The sequence below is a fragment of the Oncorhynchus gorbuscha genome, linkage group LG18, assembly GCF_021184085.1.
Source record: "Oncorhynchus gorbuscha isolate QuinsamMale2020 ecotype Even-year linkage group LG18, OgorEven_v1.0, whole genome shotgun sequence".
NCBI lineage: Eukaryota > Metazoa > Chordata > Actinopteri > Salmoniformes > Salmonidae > Oncorhynchus > Oncorhynchus gorbuscha.
Window position 1 is genome coordinate 45091529 of NC_060190.1, and position 25230 is coordinate 45116758.

A 25230-nucleotide genomic window follows, 5' to 3' on the forward strand; every position below is an offset into this window, starting at 1 on the left:
CAACTCCTCGATTTACTATCGTAAATGTACTATTTGTCGTAAATTGTGGTGTTGAGTTCAGTTGGCTACATTTCCCCCTATACATGCATTGACTGTCTCTCCTCTAGAAATAAACTACACTAGATTTTGTTGCCATCTGAAATGTCAAACCAAGCACAAGCATGTTACAAAATTAGCTAGCTAGACTGCCTATTACTTCATAGTACAAAATAACCATGTCCATTGGCTAGCAGCATGGCTATAGGCTAACTATAAAGTTACTGCAGTGTAATATGGGGCTAGCCTCAAATACATCAATACATTGTATACCAATCCATACAAAACACCTTATTTCCAAAAGGTGTTTTAAAAATGTTTACCTTGGAAAGTAGTGACAACCGCTTTCAGAACCTGGCCTAGACAATGGCCCCCATGCTCTTGATCTACAAACTGCATCAATGACCATTCGAGGTCATCATATACCAATGAAAACCTCATACTTGTCACTAAATGGGAGACTGGACCAGTGGCGTAAAATTCTTAAGTTGTTTTTTTAGGGTATCTGTACTTTACTATTTAGGACAAGTTTTACTTCACTACATTTAATAAAATGTCCTTTATTTTACTCCATACATTTTCCCTGACAACCAAAAGTACTATTTACATTTTTAATGCTTAGCACGACAGGGAAATGGTCCAATTCACATACCTATCAAGAGACAATCCCTTATCATCCCTACTGCCTCTGATCTGGTGGACTCACTAAACACAAATGCCTGGTTTGTAAATGATTTGGAGTGTTGGTGTGCCCGTGCCTATACATAAAAAAGTGTGCCTTCTGATTTGCTTAAAATAAGGAATTTGAAATGATTTATACATAAGTATATTTTAACAATTAAAATGTACTTTTGATACTTAAGTATATGTAAAACCAAATACTTTTACTCAAGTAGTATTTTACTTGAGTAATTTTCTATCAAAAAAGGCACCTTTAATTTGACTGAAGTATGACAACTGGGTATTTGTTTTCCACCACTGGACAGCCCAAATGAGTAATTACATAACAGAAAAATCCCCAGTAAGCAATGTATGTAAAGACTGGAAAAATATTTATTTCAATTTACTTACAGAATGAGTGACATTGCTTTCCCTCTTTTTGTTTGATTCACTCATTACCCCTCTCCAGAAATAGAAAATAAATATTACCCTGCCATTGTGTGTTCTCCCTGATAGATTGTCTTAGTAACAGCAAAGTCCGCCTTACACAATGTTATCTTATCTAAATACCCCTTACATCCCTCTTGACAAGGATAAGGAATGGTACTTGTAACATTTCCTCATGGGGGAAAGAATGGGGGTGGGGTTGGAAATAGCTGGTTCACATAAAAAAATACATGAAATCACATCATAGAAGTCATCATACAATCAATACAGCCGCAAATTGATAGATGTTAAAAAGAGCAAATTGAACCTACTGCTACACAAGGAAAACAAGGAGCCGATTCTGGAAAAGGGGGACAATTGGAAATTGAATGTCAATGATAAAGCTCACAATTCACGCCTTCCGTGTGCTTACAAAATATACACAAATACAAATTTAAGCGTTAGTAATCCATTTGTTAGCGCAATAAAAAGACAATGAAAAACAATCAACCTCTTTCACACCCTTTCATTGTCTTTTAAAAATGGGACAGTTCCCATGGCCACCACTCACGACATGTTAAAACAGAGTATAAAACAAACTGAGGAGGAGGATTTCAGGTCTGAAATGAAATGTGTTCCCGGTTAACCCCGCGTTGTCCATGTGGCAGAGCTGAGCCGCTCACTGCCGTTAAATGTCCTGTTCGCTGGCTGGCTTCTCTTCCTCCTGGTTATCCTGTTTTGACACAGTACAGGTCCTTTAACGTCTTGAGTTCCTCAATGAGAGTCTTGTTTTGGTTCTCCAGCACCGCCACACGATTCTCCAGACATTTCACGTATTGCTTCTTTTTCCTGCGACACTCACGGGCAGCTTCCCTGTCAGGGAGAAACACAGAAAACGGCTTTAGAGGATTACATTTGAAGAGCGACTGAACTCATTGATTCTCCATGTTTTTCTGTTGCGCATTAAAGAAAAACAAGATTTCAGTCTTAGTGGTGTGGTTCGATGTGGGTGTCTTATGTTGACTAGATCATATCCTTGCAGTAATGTTGATTGTTCCTAGTCGGTCACCATTCCAAGCAGGCCACCACACCACATGGCTTAGCAACCACATGACGCAGCATAGCAACGTGTACGTGATTGGTCAGGGAATTCCATGCTTCGAGCATCCTGCTTTCTAGATGTTGCCATTTTTGATAAAAGTTGAATTTCTGGGGCTAACATTAGCTCACAATTGTGATTTTAAAACATTTTTATTTATTTAACTAGGTCAGTTAAGAACAAATTCTTATTTACAATGACGGCCTACCCCGGCCAAACCCAGACGACACTGGGCCAATTTTGCACCGCCCTACGGGACTCCCAATCACGGCCGGCTGTGATGCAGCCTGGATTCGAACCAGGTATTCCTGCATTGAGATGAAGTGTCTTAGCCCACCGCACCAATCGGAAGTTTTAGTTGGGGGGGAAAAAGGCTTTTATAAAAGAACTCTCATTCTTTCAACATAGCAATATAAGACATTGTCGCAAATGCTATCTAATCAAGTCTGAGGCGCTGTGCGCTAATGGTTACTTTGGCTGTTTGTAAATAAGTGGCAGGGTAATAGATTGAGTCTGGTGAGCGATTGGATAGTGTGCACTACAGCACACCAGGCAGCTGTGATCCAGATGATTTGATTACTGCCAGCTGTGATTACGGTGCCAGGCAGCAGTCTTGTGTGGGGAGGTTTGAAATCAAAACCCAACCATCGTGTAAGTTGAGATATCTTCAGTTACAAAAATCTCACAAAACACTTTTGGAATATACCGACTTTATGACCAAAATGATTCGACTTACACTCTAGTACATTTGCGTTCTGGAATAAATGTTTGACAAATATCGATGCCTTTTTCAACCAGAGAAGTTGGTTCACACACAAACAGACAAAAGGGACCAACTGTGCAACACATCCTTATACACACACACACACCTGTTCTTGGCGAGGCGGATCTCTCTCTTCATGGTGGGGTCGCCACTCTTTTGTTCAGATATTCCTACAGGGGAAGTCATGACCACGGTCTGTTGCGCTGTGGGTGCCGTGCGGATCTGGTACGTCTGCATCTCTCCTCCTGCATCTGAGGGGGATGAGGCCAATTAAAACAGTAGATGAGAGCATCTCCTCTTCAAAATCTCAACACATTACAATGTGGCCCACAAGCTGGGATCAGTGGATATTTTACACACCTTCAGAGAAGCTTTAGTGACAACACAAGACAATTATTGGGGGGGGGGGGGGGGGTTTAGCAGGCACTACTGGGTACTTCTCCTTGTGGTATTGTCTCAACGCTTACCGTGAGTCATGAAGCCATACTCACTCTGTACGACCACCTGGTTGCTGGGCACAAGTATCTGCTGTCCATCGGGCGTCTGAGCGTACTGTAGGATGGTGGTGCCCTGTTGTTGGCCTGAGTTGGTCATGGTGAGAGTCTGTAACCCCTGGAGACCCTCTGACCCAGGGCTGGCCAGCTGGATGGCGCCATTAGGGGCGATGGTAACTACAGACAAACACACAGGAAGTTAGGGACAATGGTAACTACTAGGTATGACGGGCACCGATATGAGAGAGAGAAAAAAAATCAGTTGCATTTTTTTTCGATATATACATTTTTATAAAAGAAACTGCAACTGTGTGAAGGTTCACTTTTCTGTTCATGCCCATGGCTGCCTGAGTTGAAAGCCTGTGAAAAGTTGAGGGATTTGTGCATGCTTACAGTACCACACATCAGGAGCCAGTTTGCACACCCTGTCCCCGGCGGTACGATATATTTTCACAAAACTGTAGAATCCCATTATTGATGATCCCTTACTCAACAAGTGCCTCCAATTCTAACAATATCTACCTGTATAATCTATTTATGGTGACATTATTATGCACTGGTAGGATGGTGTGTGGTTGTAGTGCTATGTAGTAGGGCAACCCTTACTGTATTGGCCACTACTAGTCTGGTAGATTGTCTGGGTGTTGGGCATTGTCACTGTGGTCATGCCAGAGGAAGCAGGGTTTTCATCCTCTCCTTCATTCCGTGACGCCACCTCCTCAGCAGACAGCTCATTGAGGATCTTCCTACAGACCACGGTGAAGAAGCGGGAGATTACTCATACAGTAATCCATTACCGAAATCCTTACACTAAAACACACAGTGCTACAGAACCAAATTAATGGAGAAGTGGCTCACTAGTGTAGGAATCGGCTAAACTTTGATCATTGAGATAGGAAATGAAAGAGACTGGGTTATGTCCGAATGGTTCTCTGAAGAAAAACAATGGACATCTGTGGATTAGATGAAGGAATGTGTGAGGTCAAGGAGGTGATTATTTTAAGGCAGTAAAATATTTGTCATCCTGTTACCCTCTATTAGTTTCCTGTGGAGCCATAAACTGTAAGGAGGAGGAGTGTCTTAAGTAGGATGTATATAACGGTCAAGAACAAAATGTTTTGCTGTCTGATTACAGCTGTACAGAACCTTTGGGAATGATTAAAAATTATGCAGAAAAATTCATCCATGCTTTTGTTACTTATAGGTTAGACTACGGCAATGCTCTACTTTCCGGCCACCCGGATAAAGCACAAAATAAACTTCAGTTAGTGCTAAATACGACTGCTAGAATCCGGACTAGAACCAAACATTTTGATCATATTACACCAGTGCTAGCCTCCCTACACTGGCTTCTTGTTAAGGCAAGGGCTGATTAAGGTTTTACTGCTAACCTACAAAGCATTACATGGGCTTGCTCCTACCTATCTTTCCGATTTCATCCTGCCGTACATACCTACACGTATGCTACCCGCTACGGTCACAAGACGCAGGCCTCCTAATTGTCCCTAGAATTTATAAGCAAACAGCTGGAGGCAGGGCTTTCTCCTATAGAGCTCCATTTTTATGGAATGGTCTGCTTACCCATGTGAGAGACACAGGCTCGGTCTCAACCTTTAAGTCTTTATTGAAGACACATCTCTTCAGTGGGTCCTATGATTGAGTGTAGTCTGGCCCAGGAGTGTGAAGGTGAACGGAAAGTCACTGGAGCACCGAACTGCCCTTGCTGTCTCTGCCTGGCCGGTTCCCCTCTCTCCACTGGGATTCTCTGCCTCTAACCCTATTACAGGGGCTGAGTCATTGGCTTACTGGTGCTCTTCCATGCCGTCCCTATGAGGGTTGAGTCACTGACGTGGTCTTCCTGTCCGGGTTGGCGCCCCCCCTTGGGTTGTGCCGTGGCGGAGATCTTTGTGGGCTATACTCGGCCTTGCCTCAGGATGGTAAGTTGGTGGTTGAAGATATCCCTCTAGTGGTGTGGGGGCTGTGCTTTGGCAATGTGGGTGGGGTTATATCCTGCCTGTTTGGCCCTGTCCGGGGGTATCATCAGATTGGGGCCACAGGGTCTCCTGATCCTGTCTCAGCCTCCAGTATTTATGCTGCAGTAGTTTGTGTCGGGGGGCTAGGGTCAGTCTGTTATGTCTGGAGTATTTCTCCTGTCTTATCCGGTGTCCTGTGTGAATTTAAGTATGCTCTCTAATTCTCTCTTTCTTTATTTCTCAGAGGACCTGAGCCCTAGGACCCTGCCTCAGGACTACCTGCCATGATGACCCCTCGTTGTCCCCAGTCCACCTGGCCGAGCTGCTGCTCCAGTTTCAACTGTTCTGCCTGCGGCTATGGAAACCTGACCTGTTCACTGTGATTACTATTATTTGACCATGCTGTTCATTTATGAATATTTGAACATCTTGGCCATGTTCTGTTATAATCTCCACCCGGCACAGCCAGAAGAGGACTGGACACCCCTCATAGCCTGGTTCCTCTCTAGGTTTCTTTCTTGGGAGTTTTTCCTAGCCCCCGTGCTTCTACACCTACATTGCCTGCTGTTTGGGGTTTTAGGCTGGGTTTCTGTACAGCACTTTGATATATCAGCTGAAGCCTGCTGAAGCTGAAGATTAAATTAAACTTGGTTAAAGCTTCTCTAGTGTTAGGTTCTTATTTTTCAGAGTAAATAACTCCCGAACACTAGTAAACATTAAAAGATATCATTGTAGGAGTACAGCAGTAGCTCATCCTAGGGAAATGTTTTAAAATTGGTCCTGATGGTGGCAAAGTGGGCCAACAGCTTTAACCTCGACATTGCTGCTAGCAGCTTTAAATTTGGAAAGACAGCCATGAATCATCATAGCTACAGTATTTAGACCCCTTGACCTCTTCCACATTGTTACATTACAATTTTATTCTAAAATGTATTAGTCCCCCCCTCCATCTACACACAACACCCCATAATGACAAAGCTGAAAACAGTTTTTAGAAAAAAAGTCTCCCAGTCCCTGCCTCTGACAAATATCCCTAAAGTATGATACTGCCACCACAGGGGATGGTGCCAGGTTTCCTCCAGACATGACGCTTGGGATTCAGGCCAAAGACTTCAATCAGACCAGAGAATCTGGCGGGCTGTCATGAGCATTTTACTGAGGAGTGGCTTCCGCCTGGCCATGCTACCATAAAAGGCCTGATTGGTTGAGTGCTGCAGAGATGGGAGAACCTTCCAGAAGGACAACCATCTCCAAAGAGGAACTCTGTCAGAGTGAACATCTCAGTCAACTCCCTGAACAATGTCCTTCTCCCCCGATTGCCCAGTTTGTGCCTCGACAAAATCCTGTCTTGGGAGGACTACAGACAACTCCTTCTACCGCATGGCTTGGTTTTTGCTCTGACATGCACTGTCAACTATGGGACCTTGTATAGACAGGTGTGTGCCTTTCCATATCATGTCCAATCAATTGGATTTACCACAGGTGGACTCCAATCAAGTTGTAGAAAAATATCAAGGATGATCAATGGAAACAGGATGCATTTCAAGTCTCAAAACAAAGGGTCTGAATACTTATGTAAATATTTTTTTTTGGTGGGGGGGGATACATTTACAAAAATGACAAATCTATTTTTCGCTTTGTCATTAGAGTATTGTGTGTAGATTGATTAAATAAAAATTCCTCAACAATTTCAGAATAAGGCTGTAGCGTAAAAATATGGAAAAAGGTCAAGAGGTCTGAATACTTTTCCAATGCACTGTACATACGTTGTCTCAACTGTATCAAAAAATTTGTTTTCGTTGTTGGCTACCTAGCTAGCCAATTGCATACAGGTAAAGTTACAGCCAGCTAGCTTGCTGAGCTGGCCAGTTGCATTCTGCTCTTAATGTTGATTGCTGATGTGCTAAGCCATGCATGATCATCTTTGTCATGTTGGTCAGTTTGTCATGTTCACCTAGCTAGCTACTGAAATTAGCCACTGTGGTGCGAATGCTAATCAAACTCCATGTTAAATGATAGGGACATGGTAAATTGGCTAGCTAGCCACAATGAAATTATGGCTAAATAGTTAGCCATCTACACTGGATTATATAACTCTGTTGTTTTTTGCATGTTCAACTAGCTGGTAATTATCTAGTTAAACGTTTCCTAAATCCATTTAGTTATCATGTAGTGTCTGCATTGCAATTGTATGGCTGGAAGCAGGTTGAGTGTACAGGGCATTTTAGTACAGCTGTAGCAGTCAACAGGTAAAGATATAGGAGATGAATGAATTTGTGTATTAACCGGTTTTTCTGGATTTGTCTTTCAGCATAAACCTTCTCTCCGCCCCCAGTACAAGGAGATGAACGAGGGTGAACAACCAACATTTCAGGTATTTTGTCTTTGTACTTTGAGCTTATTGCTTGAACTTCGGGTCAAGGAATGTTATTGCTAGTGTGCAATGTCTATTTTTGTCTGCTTTTTTTCTATTACAGCTTCAATTGTCTGGAGCCTGGTGTTGCAGCCAAGGCACTTTCACTCAGCTGGGACCAGGTTTCAGCTGCTGTGCAACGTTGATGTCCTTCCTCCCAGAGATGTGCAACCATCCCCCATACATGTATTTTTTTTATAGAAAATCAGGACTTTTACACTGAAAAGGCTATGGGCATTACATGTCCTACTCCAAAGCAAAGGACAGAAATATGCTATTTTCAGGTCTCTCGTAAGATGTTAGACCGGGTTCAAGTCCGGGCTCTGGCTGGGCCACTCAAGGACATTCAGAGACTTGTCCTGAAGCCACTCCTGCGTTGTCTTGGCTGTGTGCTTAGGGTCACTGTCCTGTTGGAAAGTGAACCTTCTCCCCAGTTTGAGGTCCTTAGCGCTCTGGAGCAGGTATACATCAAGGATCTCTGTACCTTTCTCCGTTCATCTTTGCCATGATCCGGAATAGTCTTCCAGTCCCTGCCCCTGAAAAACATCCCCACAGCATGATGCTGCCACCACTATTCTCCCATCGCCACATAGGAACTCTGGAGCTGACCAAGGCTCTTCTCCACCGATTACGGTTTAGATTTTTTAAATACATTTGCTAAAATTTCCAAAACTGTTTTCGCTTTGTCATTGGTTATTGTGTGTAGATTGAGGAGGATAAATATTTATTCAATCTATTTTAGAATAAGGCTGCAAGGTAACAAAATGTGGAAAAGTAAAAGGGTCTGAATTCTTTCTGAATGCACTGTATGATATACAATTTTGAAGCTCAGAGTCTGTACTTTTACCTAATGTAAAAAATAACATTTAAATGCTGTTCCATTTAAATGTTGGAACATAACACCAAAAAGAGAAGGTGGTGGGGTCACAAATCAGGTGTTAAACTAGGTGAAAAGGTGACTTGAGTGCCACCAATATCCCAGTCCATCACCAGCATAGACCTCTGCAGTCTGCACACACTTCTTTCCACCACTGCATGGACAGGTTAAGATGGTGTTTGATACAACGGCGCGGTGGCAGGTACCTGTAGGAGGGCCGTCTGGCCAGTATCTCTCTGGTTTTCTGGGCAGAGGCTCCACTGTCTGAGGAGTCCTGGGAATCGTCACTGTCTGAGCCCTGGCCCTGTGGAGGAGAAGAACAGACACCGGTACATGATGAGTTACTTATACACCATGTTTACTTAGAAGGTCCTGCACAGTCAAAAATCATTATTTGTGATATTTTGATGAAATCAGATCATGAAAAATGAGTGTTACTGGTACATTGATAAAGTTTGATCATAAAGTTATTGGTCAACTTCCATGTCAAACACTTGAATTCAGAAGGCGGGATTATTTAGGGGGATTGTGATATCAAAATCTAATTTAAATACACCAATGGTAACATCTTATTCTCTTACCTAATTTAAATACGTACCGCCTTGTAACCAACATCGCAGAAGGTGTGGTTTACAAAACTAGAAAGCTAATCTACTGGTGCCAAAATTTGACTGCAATGTGTCAGCAAATAAAATGAACTAGTCTAAAGTCTAAAGGCCCGTTTTATTGCTTCTTTAATCAGAACAGTTTAACTGTGCTAACATAATTGCAAAAGGGTTTTCTAATGATCAATTAGCCTCTTAAAATGATAAACTTGGATTAGCTAACAACGTGACATTGGAACATAGGACTGATGGTTGATGATAATGGGCCTCTGTCGCATATGTAGATATTCCATTACAATTCTGACGTTTCAGGCTACAATAGTCATTATCAACATTAACAATGTCTACACTGTGTTTTGATCAATTTGATGTTATTTTAAAGATGGGCAAAAAAATTGTATTCTCTTGCAAAAACAAGGACATTTTTAAGTGACCCCAAACTTGAACAGACCGACAGACAGGACATAAAAAAAAAATTTAAACTCAGCAACAACAAAAAAATCCCCTTTTCAGGACTGTCTAACAAAGACCCCCCGCCCAAAAAAAACATCTAAATAACTTGTAAAGGGATTACACTTTTTCTCATGCTTGGTCAATGAACCATCAACAATTAATGAACATGCACCTGCGGAACGGTCATTAAAGACACTAACAGCTTACTGACGGCAGGCAATTAAGGTCACAATTATGAAAATTAGGACATTAAGAGGCCTTTCTACTGACTCCGAAAAACACAAAAGGAAAGGTGCCCATGGTCCCTGCTCATCTGCGTGGACATGCCTGAGGCATGAGGACTTCAGATGTGGCCAGGGCAATAAATACCCATGTCTGTACTGAGAGACGCCTAAGACAGTGCTACAGGGAGACAGGACGGACAACTGATCGTCCTCGCAGTGGCAGACCACGTGTAACACCTGCACAGGATCGGTAAATGATGGCAACAACAAGTTGCCATTCTTTTACACCAGGAACTCTCAATCTCTCCATCAGTGCTCAGACTGTCCTCAATAGGCTGAGAGAGGCTGGACTTATTGGCTTGTAGGTCTGTTGCGAGGCAGGTCCTCAACAGATGGCAAGGGGCAACAACGTCGCCTATGGGCACATACCCACCGTCACGGGACCAGGCAGGACTGGAAAAAAAGAGCTCTTCACTGACGAGTCGCGGTTATGTCTCACCAGGGGTGATGGTCGGATTTGCATTTATCGTCGAAGGAATGAGCGTTACACGAGGCCTGCACTCTGGAGCGGGATTGATTTGGAGGTGGAGGGTCCATGGTCTGGGGCGGTGCGTCACAGCATCATCAGACTGAGCTTGTTGTCATTGCAGGCAATCTCAACGCTGTGCGTTACAGGGAAGACATTCTCCTCCTTCATGTGATACGCTTCCTGCAGGCTAATCCTGACATGACCCTCCAGCATGACAATGCCACCAGCCGTTCTGTGAGTGTTTTCCTGCAAGATAGTAATGTCAGTGTTCTGCCATGGCCAGCGAAGAGCCCATATCTCAATCCAATTGAGCACATCTGGGACCTGTTGGAAGAGGTAGGCGAGAAGCCTGACCACGGAGAAGGTGATGAAGCGTAGTTCATGAGCCATTACCCAACTTAACTGATCAAATAATGCTGTGAAAATTAGCTGGCTAATAACATTACAACATCAGATGAGCTAACGTTAGTAACTAGACCATAACTAACCATTAGTATTAACTGGTATACGACTCCTTGCCATTCCTTAAGTTACAACGCGTGCGTTAGTTGCTTACTGGACCCTGAAAATCTGTGTAAAATGTTAGTACTCTAGTTAGTTTGTTATATGAACTAATGTTTCCCCCCTTTCCTTAAAAAAGGGGTATGCCAGGTCTACTCTCTGCCTGAAAGAGATCAATTATGCCAACAAAGGGTATCATGCTCTGGCGTCACATTGTAGAATCGATGTCCACAGGCAGAAAGTGCACAACGTAATAATGTTCAGTGTAGCCCAAATACGTTGTTTTTGTTGTGTTGATTTTGACTAACACGTGAGTAAGCGGGGATGATTATCCTTTTTTTATTGTAATTTTTACTCCGTGAATATTATTTTTGCACAAGGCTACATGTTGATTGACGTTTACATTTTTTATTTCACCTTTATTTAACCATGTAGATCATTTGAGAACAAGTTGTCATTTACAACTGCGAACTGGCCAAGATAAAGCAAAGCGACAAAAACGACAGCGTTACACATGGGATAAACAAACGTACAGTCAATAACAAAACAAAGCTGTATACAGTGTGTGCAAATGAAGGGGGTAAGGTTATAAATAGGCCAAGTGGTAAAGTAATTACAATTTACACTGGAGTGATATGTGCAGATGAGGATGTGCAAGTAGAAATACTTGTGTGCAGAAAACGAGGATGAGGTAAGTAGTTGGTTGGATGGGCTATTTACAGATGGGCTGAGTACAGCTGCATCAATTGGTAAGCTGCTCTGACAGCTGACGCTTAAAGTTAGTGAGATATAAGTCTCCAACTTCAGTGATTTTTGCAATTCGTTCCAGTCATTGACTGCAGAGAACTGGAAGGAAAGGTAGCCAAAGGTGTTGGCTTTGGCGATAACCAGTGAAATATACCTGCATGCTACGGGCGGGTATTGCTATGGTGACCCGTGAGCTGAGATAAGGCGGCGCTATGCCTAGCAAAGACTTCTAGATGACCTGAAGCCAGTGGGTATGGCCAGCCAATGAGAGCATACAGGTCAGTGGTGGGTAGTATATGGGACTTTGGTGACAAAACGGATGGCACTGTGATAGCAAATTGGATGCAGTCTGGGCAGAGTGTTGGAGGCTAATTTGAAAATTACATCACCAACGTCAAGGATTGGTAGGATAGTCAGTTTTACAACGAGGGTAGGTTTGGCAGCATGAGTGAAGGGGTCTTTGTTGTGAAATAGGAAGCCGATTCTAGATATAACTTTGGATTGGAGATGCTTAATGTGAGTCTGGAAGGAGAGTTTACAGTCTAGCCATACACCTAGGTATTTATAGTTGTCCACATATTCTAAGTCGGAACCGTCAAGAGTAGTGATGCTAGTCGGGCGGGCAGCGATCGGTTGAAGAGCATGCATTTCATTTTACTAGCATTTAAGAGCAGTTGGAAGCCATAGAAGGAGTGTCATCTGGCATTGAAGCACGTTTGGAGGTTTGTTAACACAGTGTCCAAAGGGCCAGATGTATACAGAATGGTGTCGTCTGCGTAGAGGTGGAGCAAAGAATGACCCGCAGCATGAGCGACATCAATATATACAGAGAAAAGAGTCGGCTCGAGAATTGAACCCTGTAGCACCCCCATAGAGACTGCCAGAGGTCTGGACAACAAGAGTCCTCCGATTTGACACACTGAACTCTGAGAAGTAGTTAATGAACCAGGCGAGGCAGTCGAGTCTGGCGATAAGAATACAGTGATTGACAGAGTTGAAAGCCTTGGCCAGGTTGATGAAGACGGCTGCACAGTCCTGTCTTTTATCATCTCATATAGTGGCCACTATAATATAGTAAAAAATATAAAGCACGTCTCATTCTAGTTCTACTTTAAGATGTTTTTTTTTTCACAAGTGCAATACTTAGATATAGGCTGTGTGTGGTCACAAGCATTCTATTATAAAGGCTGTCATGGCAAACTGCAATATTAGTGTATTGTTTTTCCCCAAGACTTGTGTCAGTTGCAGTGAAGTCTAGGCAACAAATAAATCAAATTTATTTATATAGCCCTTCTTACCTCAGCTGATGTTACAAAGTGCTGTACAGAAACCTAGCCTAAAACCCCAAACAGCAAGCAATGCAGGTGTAGAAGCAGTGGCTAGGAAAAACTCCCTAGAAAAGCCAAAACCTAGGAAGAAACCTAGAGAGGAACCAGGCTATGAAGGGTGGCCTGTCCGCTTCTGGCTGTGCCGGGTGGAGATTATAACAGAACAAGTTGGAATGTTCATAAATGACCAGCATGGTCAAATCGAATAATCACAGTAGTTGTCGAGGGTGCAGCAAGTCAGCACCTCAGGAGTAAATAACGACACAACACGCATTTCCTTGCAGGTAACCATAGTTGACAGAGGAAGAACAATGATTCCAAGCACAACGCCTCCTTTTGAAGCTTCCACTCTGATATTCAAACTAAATAGGCATGACAGAGTGATCTCCGGCCGTCTCCATCAACACTCATACCTAAACAAGAGAATCACTGACATGATGTCAGATGGTCCTTTTGTGGCAGGGCTGAAGTGCAGTGGAAATATTTTTTGGGGGGGATTCAGTTCATTTGCATGGCAAAGCGGGACTTTGCAATTCATCTGATCACTCTTCATAACATTCTGGAGTATATGAAAATTGCCATCATAAAAACTGAGGCAGCAGATTGTGAAAATTAATATTTGGCCACGACTGTACACACACCTGAAGTCTGAACTTTATATACACCTTAGCCAAACACATTTAACCGGTTAAGACTCTAGGGGCAGTATTTCATTTTTGGATAAAAAGACGTGCCCGTTTTTAGCGCAATATTTTGTCACGAAAAGATGCTCGACTATGCTTGGAATTGATAGTTTTGGAAAGAAGACACTCTGACGATTCCAGAACTGCAAAGATTTTCACTGTGAGTGCCTTAGAACAAAACCTACAGGCAAAACCAAGATGTTTGAGCGACCAGGAAATCAACAGGATTTCTGATGGCACGTTTTCCATGATCGCCTTATATGGCTGTGAATGCGACAGGAATGAACGGACACTTCCTATCGTTTCCCCAAGGTGTCTGCAGCATTGTGACGTATTTGTAGGCATATCATTGGAAGATTGACCATAAGAGACTACATTTACCAGGGGTCCCGCACGGTGTCTGTGTGGAAATTGGTGCACAAAAGTCAGGTACCAGTATTTTTCCATCCGAATCTGAGAACAATGCAGGCTTCCAGGAATGGCATTTCAATGAAGAGATATATGACAAAACACCTTGAGGATGGATTCAAACAACGTTTTCCATGTTTCAGTCGATATTATGGAGTTAATTCGGAAAAAGTTTGACGTGTAGGTGACTGAATTTTCGGTTAGTTTCGGTAGCCAAATGCATAGTAACAAAACGGAACGTTGTGTCCTACACAAGCATCTTTCAGGAAAAACTGGACATCTGCTATGTAACTGAGAGTCTCCTCATTGAAACATCTGAAGTTCTTCAAAGGTAAATTATTTTATTTGATCCCTTTGCTGGTTTTTGTGAATATGTTGCGTGCTAAATGCTAACGCTAAATGCTAAGCCAGCTATCACCACTCTTACACAAATTATTGATTTTCTCTGGTTCTAAAGCATATTTTGAAAATCTGAGACGACAGGATTGTTAAGAAAAGGATAAGCTTGAGGATAGGCATATTTATTTCATTTCATTTGCGATTTTTAGAAATCGCTAACGTTGCGTTATGGTAATGAGCTTGAGGCTATGATTACGCTACCGAATACGGTGTGGGTAGGACTAACAGGTTAAACTCAGTTTCACACAATTCCTGACATTTTAGTAAAAATTCCCTGTCGTAGGTCAGTTAAGGTCACCACTTTATTTTAAGAATGTGAATAATAGTAGAGAGCGATTTCAGCTTCTATTTATTTCATCACATTCCCAGTGGATCAGAAGTTTACATGTAATTGTTAGTTTAAATTGTTTAACTTAGGTCAAACGTTTTGGGTCGCCTTCCACAAGATTACCACAATAAGTTGCGTGAACTTTGGCCCATTCCTCCTGACAGAGCTGGTGTAACGGAGTCAGGATTGTAGGCCTCCTTACTGGCACACAACTTTTCAGTTGTGCCAAAACATTTTCTATAGGATTGAGGTCAGGGCTTTGTGATGGCCACTCAAATACCTTGACTTTGTTGTCCTTAAGCCGTTTTGCCACTACTTTGGAAGAATGCTTGGGGGATATTGTCCATTCGGGAGACCCATTTGCAACCAATCTTTAAGTTCCTGACTGATGTCTTAAGACGTTGCTTCAATATATCCACATAATTTCCCTTTGTTATGATGCCATCTATTTTGTGAAGTGTACCAGTCCCTCCTGCAGCAAAGCACCCCCACAACATGATGCTGCCACCCCCGTGCTTCATGGTTGGGATGGTGTTCTTCTGCTTGCAAGCCTCCCCATTTTTCCTCCAAACATAATGATGGTCATTATGACCAAAAGGTTCTATTTTTGTTTCATCAGACCAGAGGACATTTCTCCAAAAAGTATGAGTTTTGTCCCCATGTGCAGTTGCAAACTGTAGTCTGGCTGTTTTGGAGCAGTGGCTTCTTCCTTGCTGAGCGGCCTGTCAGGTTATGTCGATATAGGACTCGTTTTACTGTGGATATAGATACTTTTGTACCGGTTTCCTCCAGCATCTTCACATTGTCCTTTGCTGTTCTTCTGGGATTGATTTTCATTTTTCGCACCAAAGTACATTTATCTCTAGCAGACCGAACGCGTCTCCTTCCTGAGCGGTATGACAGCTGGTCCCAAGGTGTTTATACTTGCATACTATTGTTGTTACACATGAACGTGGTACCTTCAGGCGTTTGGAAATTGCTCTCAATGATGAACCAGACTTGTGGAGGTCTACAAAACAATTCTGAGGTACTGGCTGATTTCTTTTGATTTTCTCATGATGTCAAGCAAAGAGGCACTGAGTTTGAAGGAAGGCCTTGAAATACATCCACAGGTACACCAACCATCAGTCAAGGTGAGGTCCCCCGCCACTCAGCCTACTATCTCCCTCTCCACTTGGTCGGTCTTTTCAGACTTACTGGTAGTTTTTTGGTTTTAACATAAGACGCAGTTCTCAATTTTAGCATTTTTATCAGGAAAAAAATACTATGGGTTATGTTTTAGTCACTCAAAAAGCTATTTTACATGGGAATCAGAATCACTGTCCAGGACCCTGACTTAAATTAGAATGTGGTTCTAGAGTGTACAATGTAGAGATATCTGCCCAATCAATCACACATTTATCCTAGTAATACCATTTGGCAAGATAACATAAGCTAAAGGCTAACAATGATTAAAGTATGCTAGAAGAACAGGGGACACCTCCATGTCCTTCAGAGGCACTGTGGTCCAGAGGCAGTATTCATAAAGCATCCCAGAGTAGGGTTGCTGATCTAGGATTAAAATCAAATTTTATTGGTCATATTTAGCAGATTTTGTGGATGTAGCTTATTCATTATGATCTTTATGGTAAAACTGATCCTAAATCAGCAGCACTCCTACTCTGAGATGCTTTGTGAATACGGGCTCGGGCCTAGTTGTTGAGGAGCACCTCTTACCTGAACAGTCTGCAACTGTGGGGACTGGATGACAGACGACTGGGCCGACTGGATCACCCCCTGCACCTGGAACTGACCCCCAGGTAGCTGGACCACAGTCACAGGAGAGCCCCCCAGAGACATCTGCAAACACAGTCAGATTAGACGATGACACAGGAGTGAATATTCAATCCTGTACTGTCCCATCCTTTGGATTCGGTTTGCTGTCCTATTAAAGCTACTCAGCCAGGTGACACAGATGCAAACAGCAGTAGCAAGTTTTAGCATCCTCTAAAACTTGCATCATACTGCAGCACGCCTTGTGGGCTGTTGCAGCATTCTGTGGCACGTTATATAATTGTCAGCCATTTTTCTGATAGTGTTAGTTTGACCACCAGAGGGCATCTTTGAGAAGCATTTGATAGCATTTGATATTGGCATTACATTTTTTTTTGTAATAACATAGTATATGGGATTAATTAAGATATTTGGCTCAATTAATATTAATGGTGTTTCTATTCCAGGAGAAAAAAAGCCTCAGGGTTTCTGTCATGATGGAATAGAACATATGGCGCTGTACAACGTGACGATCAGGAGTAGGCTACAGCATAAGAGGAGTCTAAATTGTTTGCCTTCAAACAATTTACAAGGCAATTCGAGAACAAGGCAATTCTTGAACATGGGGTGTAAATAAAGCCAGTTTGTTATTTAGTATGACTTATTCCTGGAGAAACCTAACTTGATTATTTAGCAGACATCACTTGCTTATATTCAGTCAACATATATCTTAACATTTTAATTTCTCCATGCTTGTCTCAGAGCAGTGTGAAACGGTGCTGAAATAGATAACCGCAGTGGGAAGGCATACAGTGGGGCAAAAAAACATATTTAGTCAGCCAATTGTGCAAGTTCTCCCACTTAAAAAGATGAGAGGGCTGTAATTTATCATACGTACACTTCAACTATGACAGACAAAGTTAGAAGAAAAAAAATCCAGAAAATCACATTGTAAGATTTTTAATGAATGTATTTGCAAATTATGGTGGAAAATATAAATAAAATAAAATATAAAATATAACTTTTTGGTAAAAACTCAACTCGACGTGTTTGGAGGACAAAGAATGCTGAGTTGCATCCAAAGAACACCATACCTACTGTGAAGCATGGGGGTGGAAACATCATGCTTTGGGGCTGTTTTTCTGCAAAGTGACCAGGACGACTGATCTGTGTAAAGGAAAGAATGAAGGGGCCATGTATTGTGAGACTGAGTGAAAACCTCCTTCCATCAGCAAGGGCATTGAAGAATGAAACGTGGCTGGGTCTTTCAGCATGACAATGATCCTAAACACACCGCCCGGGCAACAAAGGAGTGGCTTCGTAAGAAGCATTTCAAGGTCCTGGTGGCCTAGCCAGTCTCCAGATCTCAACCCCATACAAAATCTTTGGAGGGAGTTGAAAGTCCGTGTTACCCAGCAACAGCCCCAAAACATCACTGCTCTAAAGGAGATCTGCATGGAGGAATGGGCAAAAATACCAGCAAGTGTGTGAAAACCTTGTGAAGACTTACAGAAAATGTTTGACCTCTGTCATTGCCAACAAAGGGTATATAACAAAGTATTGAGAAACTTTTGTTATTGACCAAATACTTATTTTCCACCATTTGCAAATAAATTCATTAAAAATCCTACAATGCGATTTTCTGGATTTCTCTCTCTCATTTTGTCTGTCATAGTTGAAGTGTATCTATGATGAAAATTACAGGCCTCTCATCTTTTTAAGTGGGAGAACTTGCACAATTGGTGGCTGACTAAATACTTTTGTCCCACTGTATATGTAAAAAAAAATATATATTTTTGATTTGATTTCGTTTTCCAAAAAATGACAGTGAGCAATTGTAATCTGAACAGGCCAAAATACTATTTATAAAGTCCAAAATATAGCCCTGCTAATAGCCAAAATGGCACTGTAGGAAAGAGTATTTTCCAGTAAGCAACAATTTGTTTACCTTCATTCGACAACTTTGTTCCAAATTGTCTAATTCAGTGATATTTATTCTCATAGTAATTCGTTATGGATCCATAACTAAATCAAACATCAGCATTTTGAAACAGTATTTATATAATTATTTTATTAACAAAAGCATAAAGATGCTGATGAAGAAATACAGTACTGTACAGTATATGCTTTTACAAGACCATGGTGCTTGCCTACGGAGCTGTGAGGGGAACGGCACCTCAGTACCTCCAGGCTCTGATCAGGCCCTACACCCAAATAAGGGCACTGCGTTCATCCACCTCTGGCCTGCTCGCCTCCCTACCACTGAGGAAGTACAGTTCCCGCTCTGCTCAGTCAAAACTGTTCGCTGCTCTGGCTCCCCAATGGTGGAACAAACTCCCTCACGACGCCAGGACAGCGGAGTCAATCACCACCTTCCGGAGACACCTGAAACCCCACCTCTTTAAGGAATACCTAGGATAGGATAAAGTAATCCTTCTCACCCCCCCTCCCCCCCCTTAAAATATTTAGATGCACTATTGTAAAGTGGTTGTTCCACTGGATGTCATAAGGTGAATGCACCAATTTGTAAGTCGCTCTGGATAAGAGCGTCTGCTAAATGACTTAAATGTAAATGTTAAATGTACATTTGTATAATAAAGCATTTTGAAGATAAGCCACCGGCATTTGTTTTGGGCTACTGTGCAGTCTGACAAGTAAACATAGCCTACAGTACATACTGTAGTAAACATGGGAAAGTGCCTAACTCCTTACATAAGGGAGAGCAGGCCATGTCCAGACTTTGTCTTTAATGCTTTTTCGGGTTGCATCAGTCAAAAACAGAAACTGAGACACAGTATTAATGATGAACACCCGGAGGTTCACTGGTAAGCCACATTTGCCTCGGGAGCCATCCCAGTTTCTATTCTGTGCCCACTCGTGGTATCTCTTCGGTTACACATCCTTGGAATAGCTGAACAGCACAATGGGCCGGGCGGCCCTTGCTGTGCCTGTGGAGCAGTTGGTCAAGTTCTGTTGTCAGAAGAGGAATGGAAATGTCAGGGTGAACCGATGACCTGACGAACCCACCACGCATGTTGACTGCCTGCCGGAGGTGGAGTTCCAGAGCTCACAGGTGTGCCTGGCATGGATTGTGACTCCATCTCGTTCCTCGCCCTTTTCAACACGTCATTCTCCACCTGACTCTCCGCCAATGCCGCCTGACTCTCACATTACTTTTCACCAAACAATGGTTTTAGAACTCCCCAACCCCCCCAAAAAATATCAGCAGGAACGTTGGGTTGCCGAATCACGTAACCCTCCTGTTGTGTTCATTTCATGTTAATTAATTCTGTGTTCCCGGTCCAAAATGACCACTCCATTATAACTGATTATAAACCCATAATAATCCATATATTATCAAATAATGTTGCATTAGATATTTTTAAATCAATTTAAGTTCTTGTGAACATTACAACTTCTATTTATGGCCTGTAGGCCTCATTGACCTGAGCTCATACAACTCATTTGAGTAAAAAGAAAACTAAATGTATGGATTATTTTGATTATAACAAATACTCAGATGAAACAGTGCTATTTATCACAGACCTCTGTGTCAAAGTTTAACAAGGACTCTCTCCTCACCGGTGTCATGATAAAAGATATGATACGTGCTGCTAAAGAATGAATTGTGAGCAAGGCCTAAAAAAATGTTTATATACCAGAGCTGCAAGTTCTATGTGCGAATGGAACCACACCTGTTGGCATTGAGGGAAAGATTATATTGGAGAAAGGTTCCTGTGGGGGTTGCCATGGAAGCCAAGAAGGGGAGTGAGGTGTGTGTGCTCAAACACACATGCATGCATGTGGGGATCTGGGAGAGGAAGTGTGTCCATCTTATGAATGGACATGTGCCTGAACTCAATTTTATACACTAATTGTAGTCTCGCCCCTTCATTTTTAATGACCGGTCATTTTTAACCCGGGAACACCACAGGTGTACAAAAGTTAAATAAGACACCCAAAATGTTACGAAAATCTTCAGAAATGTATTTTGTGTGTTCAGATGCCCTGTGTGGACACAGTCATGGTACCTTATGACAATCAGATTAAAATGAACTACATTTTTCAGAGACAAAACCTGTAAAATCAGTCCAATTCAACTGGAACACAGCAGGAGGGTTAAGCAAGCAACATTGCTTTGGTAAGAGGATGGCAATGCCGGTTTATTGTCCCAGCTTTAGATACTGTTGTATATCAAATAGTATAGGCTACCTTGCTCTCTCCTTTCTTTCCTCTGGCAACAGCCCAACTCGCACATGATGTGCACACACAGAGGCGCACATGTTGATAGCTCTCTAACAACTTGAAAGTGCACCTCGAGTTCTCATGCGATTCTCTTGAAACTATGTCTGTAGCAAATTGAGTTACAAAACCCCAATGCAAACCTATCAGTTTTAAAATAGTATAACTTTTATTCACAAATGATCCATCATCGAGAGTAGTCCTTAGATGAGAAAAGTTAATTTAATGAATTATATGCTACAGAATGAGATTCTTATTCTCAAGTAACCCATTTCACCCCACTTGGCCTTCTTATTACCGAAACGGCTAAAAAGCTCAAATTTGGAACAAGTCTGATTTAAAATAGTATAATTTAGATGTAAATATTTTTATTTTCAGTGTTGTTTAACTCCAGCAAGGTTAAAACATTTTTCTTTTAGCAAAGGATGTATTTGTTACTTTGAAAACTGTTGCAGTAATAAGAATTGTGGAAAGAAGTATCCCCAAAAAATGAAATAGATAAGTACAGATCCCAATCTCAGTGATCCATGAGGAAATCGGGAAAAATTCCATTCATTTTCAGTACATTTTTGGTAAAATGTCAGTTGTAAGAATGACCCAATTGTTTATATTTTTGTTGAGTGGTGGAAACATTTAAAGCTGCAATATGTAACTTTTTACATATTTAACAGGAAATGGCAGTGTTTTCTGCATAGTGAGTATTTAAGCAGCAGCTCAATATAGACCAGATAAATTAATGTAAGACTTAAAGGACCTGCAGACACCTTGGTAACTATGCCTCTTCATTACCATGCTGATATTATTCACAGAATGAACCCATCTTGTTCTCTGTGACAGTAACACTACATGGCCATCAAATTTCTCACCTGCATAGTACATTGCCGTCGGCGATATCATTCCCATTCCTAATCCCTACTTCCATTATTAACCTCTTGATATCAGCCTGTCTGTTACCTGTTGGGCTATCTGGGAGATCTGGGAGGCTGTGATGGTGGTGGGGATGGTGACAGTCTGTGTCTCAGCGCCATTGCTGTTCTGCACCTCTTCCATTGTCACTGCGGAGGCAGATATACAGAAACATTTAAAGACCACTGGTAAACTTTCCCGATGGGACACTGGTGCGTATGGGCACTGGACAGAGCCCTCTCTCTGGCAAGTCTATTTTGTAAATAGAGGGATATGGTGGACAAGGACTGGACAGGCCGAGAATCTACATGGAAATAGAGTACAGTCACCTATCCCTCACAACTAAAAAACATTTTTTTAACGATTGACTGGCTAGTTATTCGTCATAGCTAGAATTACTATGCACCTCCACCAGGATCTGTATAGCTAATGAGAGAGTGTCTCGCCGAGGATATGGTCTCAGGTAGCCTAGTGGTAACTGCAAAGGTAAAAAAAAAAAAAAATGGCGTTCTGCCCGTGAATAAGGCAGTTATTATGTTCCTAGGCAGTCATTGAACATAATAATTTGTTCTTAGCTGACTTGCCTAGTAAAATAAATCAATAAAAACTAAGGTACCAGTAGCTAGCTAGGCTGACAGCACTAACCTGTGGTAGCTAGCTATAAGTTTATGTTAGCGTTGCGTTGTCTTTCTTGCTCAACATAGCGTTAGCTGGTGGTCAACAGGCAAATTCCAATGTCGTTAGCTAGCTAGCCCGCACAATAAACCAGTTCACAATAAACCAGTTCGCATTGTTTGCTAGCGGAGTTCTCTAGCTAGTTATTAAGCATGGTGAGCGTTTAGCTAACATAGGATCCTCTCATTTGAATACAAGCTAACTAGTTAGGTAAATTCGGGTGCGTTCGTAATTTCACTCTGGCCATCTACTGCGATTTCAGAACACTCGTCTGAGTGTGCCAGAGCGCAAAATAGCTGATGAATTTACGAACGCTCAACACCCCTTGAATATGGCGGGGATGTCAGTAAACGTCCGCAAAAAACGTAATGAAATTGTTGTCATCAACGCTCTGGAAAACAGCCTAGTCAGTTCTGCTTGGGCGAGTGAGATGTTCTCTCATGCGTGTCTGGAAGTAACTAACAACGTTAGAGTGGTTACGGTTGTGAGGTCAGAACGCTCCGGAACAGCCCTACTCCTCGGCCAGAGCGTCCAGTGTGCACTCTGAAAGCTCCAAGAGCGAAACGCTTTTGAATTTACAAACTGACAATGCTCTGAATTTACGAGTGCACTCTGGCACTCAAGATTGAATTTAAGAACACACCCCTAGTAACGTTTGATAGTTATCAAACGTTACTAATTTATATATTGCTAACTAACGTTAATTGGTCAAATCAGGCAGTATAACGTCAGCCAGCTAACACTAGCTAGCTGGCTAACTAAACATTGTTGGACAAGCCAGCTAACACTAGCTAGGTGGCTAATTAAACATTGGTGGACAAGCCAGCTATTCTTAACATTTGCCTTGTAGCTAGCTAACGTTAGCTAGCGTGGCTAGTATGTGCTTTTGTTTCAATGAATGAGCGAATTTTTGTAATACACAGTCACTGGCACGCAAGTACCCGCGTCAACGGACGTCAGCGATAAGGGGAACCATGATTAGCAACTTACCCTTCGACGAGGAGAGGGAGCCGACAGGCGCCATTATATTAGCAAAGCACACCATAAAATGACATTGTGCAGTTCAGAGCGGAACAAATATGCAGACGGTCAAATCATTGAAAAGCGGTATTACCTTTACAATCCTTCGTGGACCTCAGCGATGGCGTTGATTATCACAAAGGCGCGTATAAATCACGGGAAAACAAATAGTTGTTAGCTAGCTAATTGCTAATATGGTAAATAAAAGGGCGGCGCACAACCATAAAAAAAAAACGGTGTATTTGTTTTTAAAGGAAGGAGGCGGAGATGCGCGCAGCCCCAGGAAGGACATATGACGTAATTGCTTCCTTTGAGAACTGTGATTGGTGGAAAAGTGTGTATAGTAAAACTGATGACATAAAATAGATACAATGTCGCTGCCTCTAAACAAATTCCACATGCAGTTTTGTAAATAGCACTTAATTACATCTGTAGTAAATGGCCACCTTCAGTGGACATACAACTTCCTGAAATAGCTTAGTAATACTAAGCTATTTTAGGTACAGTATTTCTTAGTTGTATTCTTCAAAAACAAAGGGGTATATTTCAATAGTTGAAACGATCAATAAAATGTGACAGACAGCACCTTTAACAAATCCAGTTACCCACCCATACACATGAGTAATGTCCTTGAACTCAAGGAGTTCGAAAAAAACCCCAGAAAATAATGATTTGCTGTAAAATCAGTCTTTAATTCATTTTTTCAATTTCAGTATAAAACAGCAATTGTAACCAATTTACTAAATGAAATGAGTGAAAATAATGGGGTTCAGGTAGTATAATATAATCAAGTCTTTATTTAAAAAATAAATGAGCTAAATTAATTCAGAACACAATTAAATCACTATGACTGACTATGGATATGACCTGTTTTTAAAGAGCAACTGAACGTAATAAGCAACTACTCCTTTTTAAAATGGCATATGTGGCATCAAAATGAGTTAGGAACATTTATTCGATTGTCAAAATTGACTATAAAGTGTAAATAGGATAATTTTGGTCATAATGTCAGTCTCATCCAAAACAGAGATTTGCAAGCTAATTCATTATCCTATTTACACTTATATATATATATCTCACTCACAAATGACAAGGGGCTGAAGCTCATTCGAGATTTTGTGGCTAATTGAGGTAAAACAGTATTTCTGCTCATAGATTATGCATGTATGAACTACACATTGACCCATCCAGCCCAAAGCTGGAGGTTTAAAAAATACTTACTGGTTGCCAAAGTACCGGAGCATGTCTTTAATATATAAATATTGAAGCATTTAATGAGACAACTAAAAGGTGTGCAACGTGAAATTATTGTCCTATTTCCATTTTGGACATTTATTGACAGTCCATAACTAGCCCCACAAATAGGCTATCCTAAGTGAATCCAACTTTGCCAAGGTAGCACACCAGCCCATTTAAGCTAATTGGAGAAAGAAGTTGGCTAGCTTCTGCTCTAGTCTATGCTACTTACAGACACAATACCTGGTTAGACTGTCAAGTTATCTAGAAGGGAGAGTGACTGACTAACTGTGTAATGTTTTGGCAGAGTGAAAGCAAAAAACGTCTCCTACGTTTGAACATACACAAGAGACACCCACATCAAAGCAAGCCTCCAAAACCCAAATCTTGTTCTCAGTCACATTTCCTAATGATGAGAATTGAAACTGAGGCTAAATCAGGAAGATCAGCCCC

The 25230-nt window shown here is 41.7% G+C and overlaps 1 protein-coding gene across 3 annotated transcripts; it reads right to left on the bottom strand.

Annotated features, from left to right (window-relative positions):
- Positions 1-1067: 1067 nt before the first annotated feature.
- Positions 1068-23793, bottom strand: LOC124003388 (cyclic AMP-dependent transcription factor ATF-1-like). Of its 3 annotated transcripts, none has more exons than XM_046311597.1 (8): positions 23636-23793; positions 21895-21995; positions 16663-16785; positions 8948-9045; positions 4085-4224; positions 3476-3655; positions 3091-3235; positions 1068-1995 (listed from the first exon to the last, which is right to left on the bottom strand). In XM_046311597.1, the coding sequence occupies exons 2-8, from the start codon at positions 21988-21990 to the stop codon at positions 1851-1853; spliced, it is 927 nt and encodes a 308-aa protein (XP_046167553.1). In that variant the 5' UTR covers positions 21991-21995; positions 23636-23793; the 3' UTR covers positions 1068-1850. The 3 variants fall into 3 exon arrangements, with proteins under 3 accessions (XP_046167553.1, XP_046167551.1, XP_046167552.1); XM_046311595.1 differs by having other exon boundaries at positions 3452-3655; XM_046311596.1 differs by lacking the exon at positions 23636-23793 and adding an exon at positions 22492-22965 and having other exon boundaries at positions 3452-3655.
- Between the last annotated feature and the right edge of the window lie 1437 nt (positions 23794-25230).

Bases quoted from the DNA above. Each gene is read 5' to 3' on its own strand.
- LOC124003388 (XM_046311595.1), bottom strand. From the start codon at position 21,990: ATGGAAGAGGTGCAGAACAGCAATGGCGCTGAGACACAGACTGTCACC. The intron at 16,786-21,894 runs GTAACAGACAGG...CTGTGTTTGCAG, and splicing joins TCTCCCAGATAGCCCAACAG to ATGTCTCTGGGGGGCTCTCC. The intron at 1,996-3,090 runs GTGTGTGTGTGT...TCTCCCTGACAG, and splicing joins ATCCGCCTCGCCAAGAACAG to GGAAGCTGCCCGTGAGTGTC.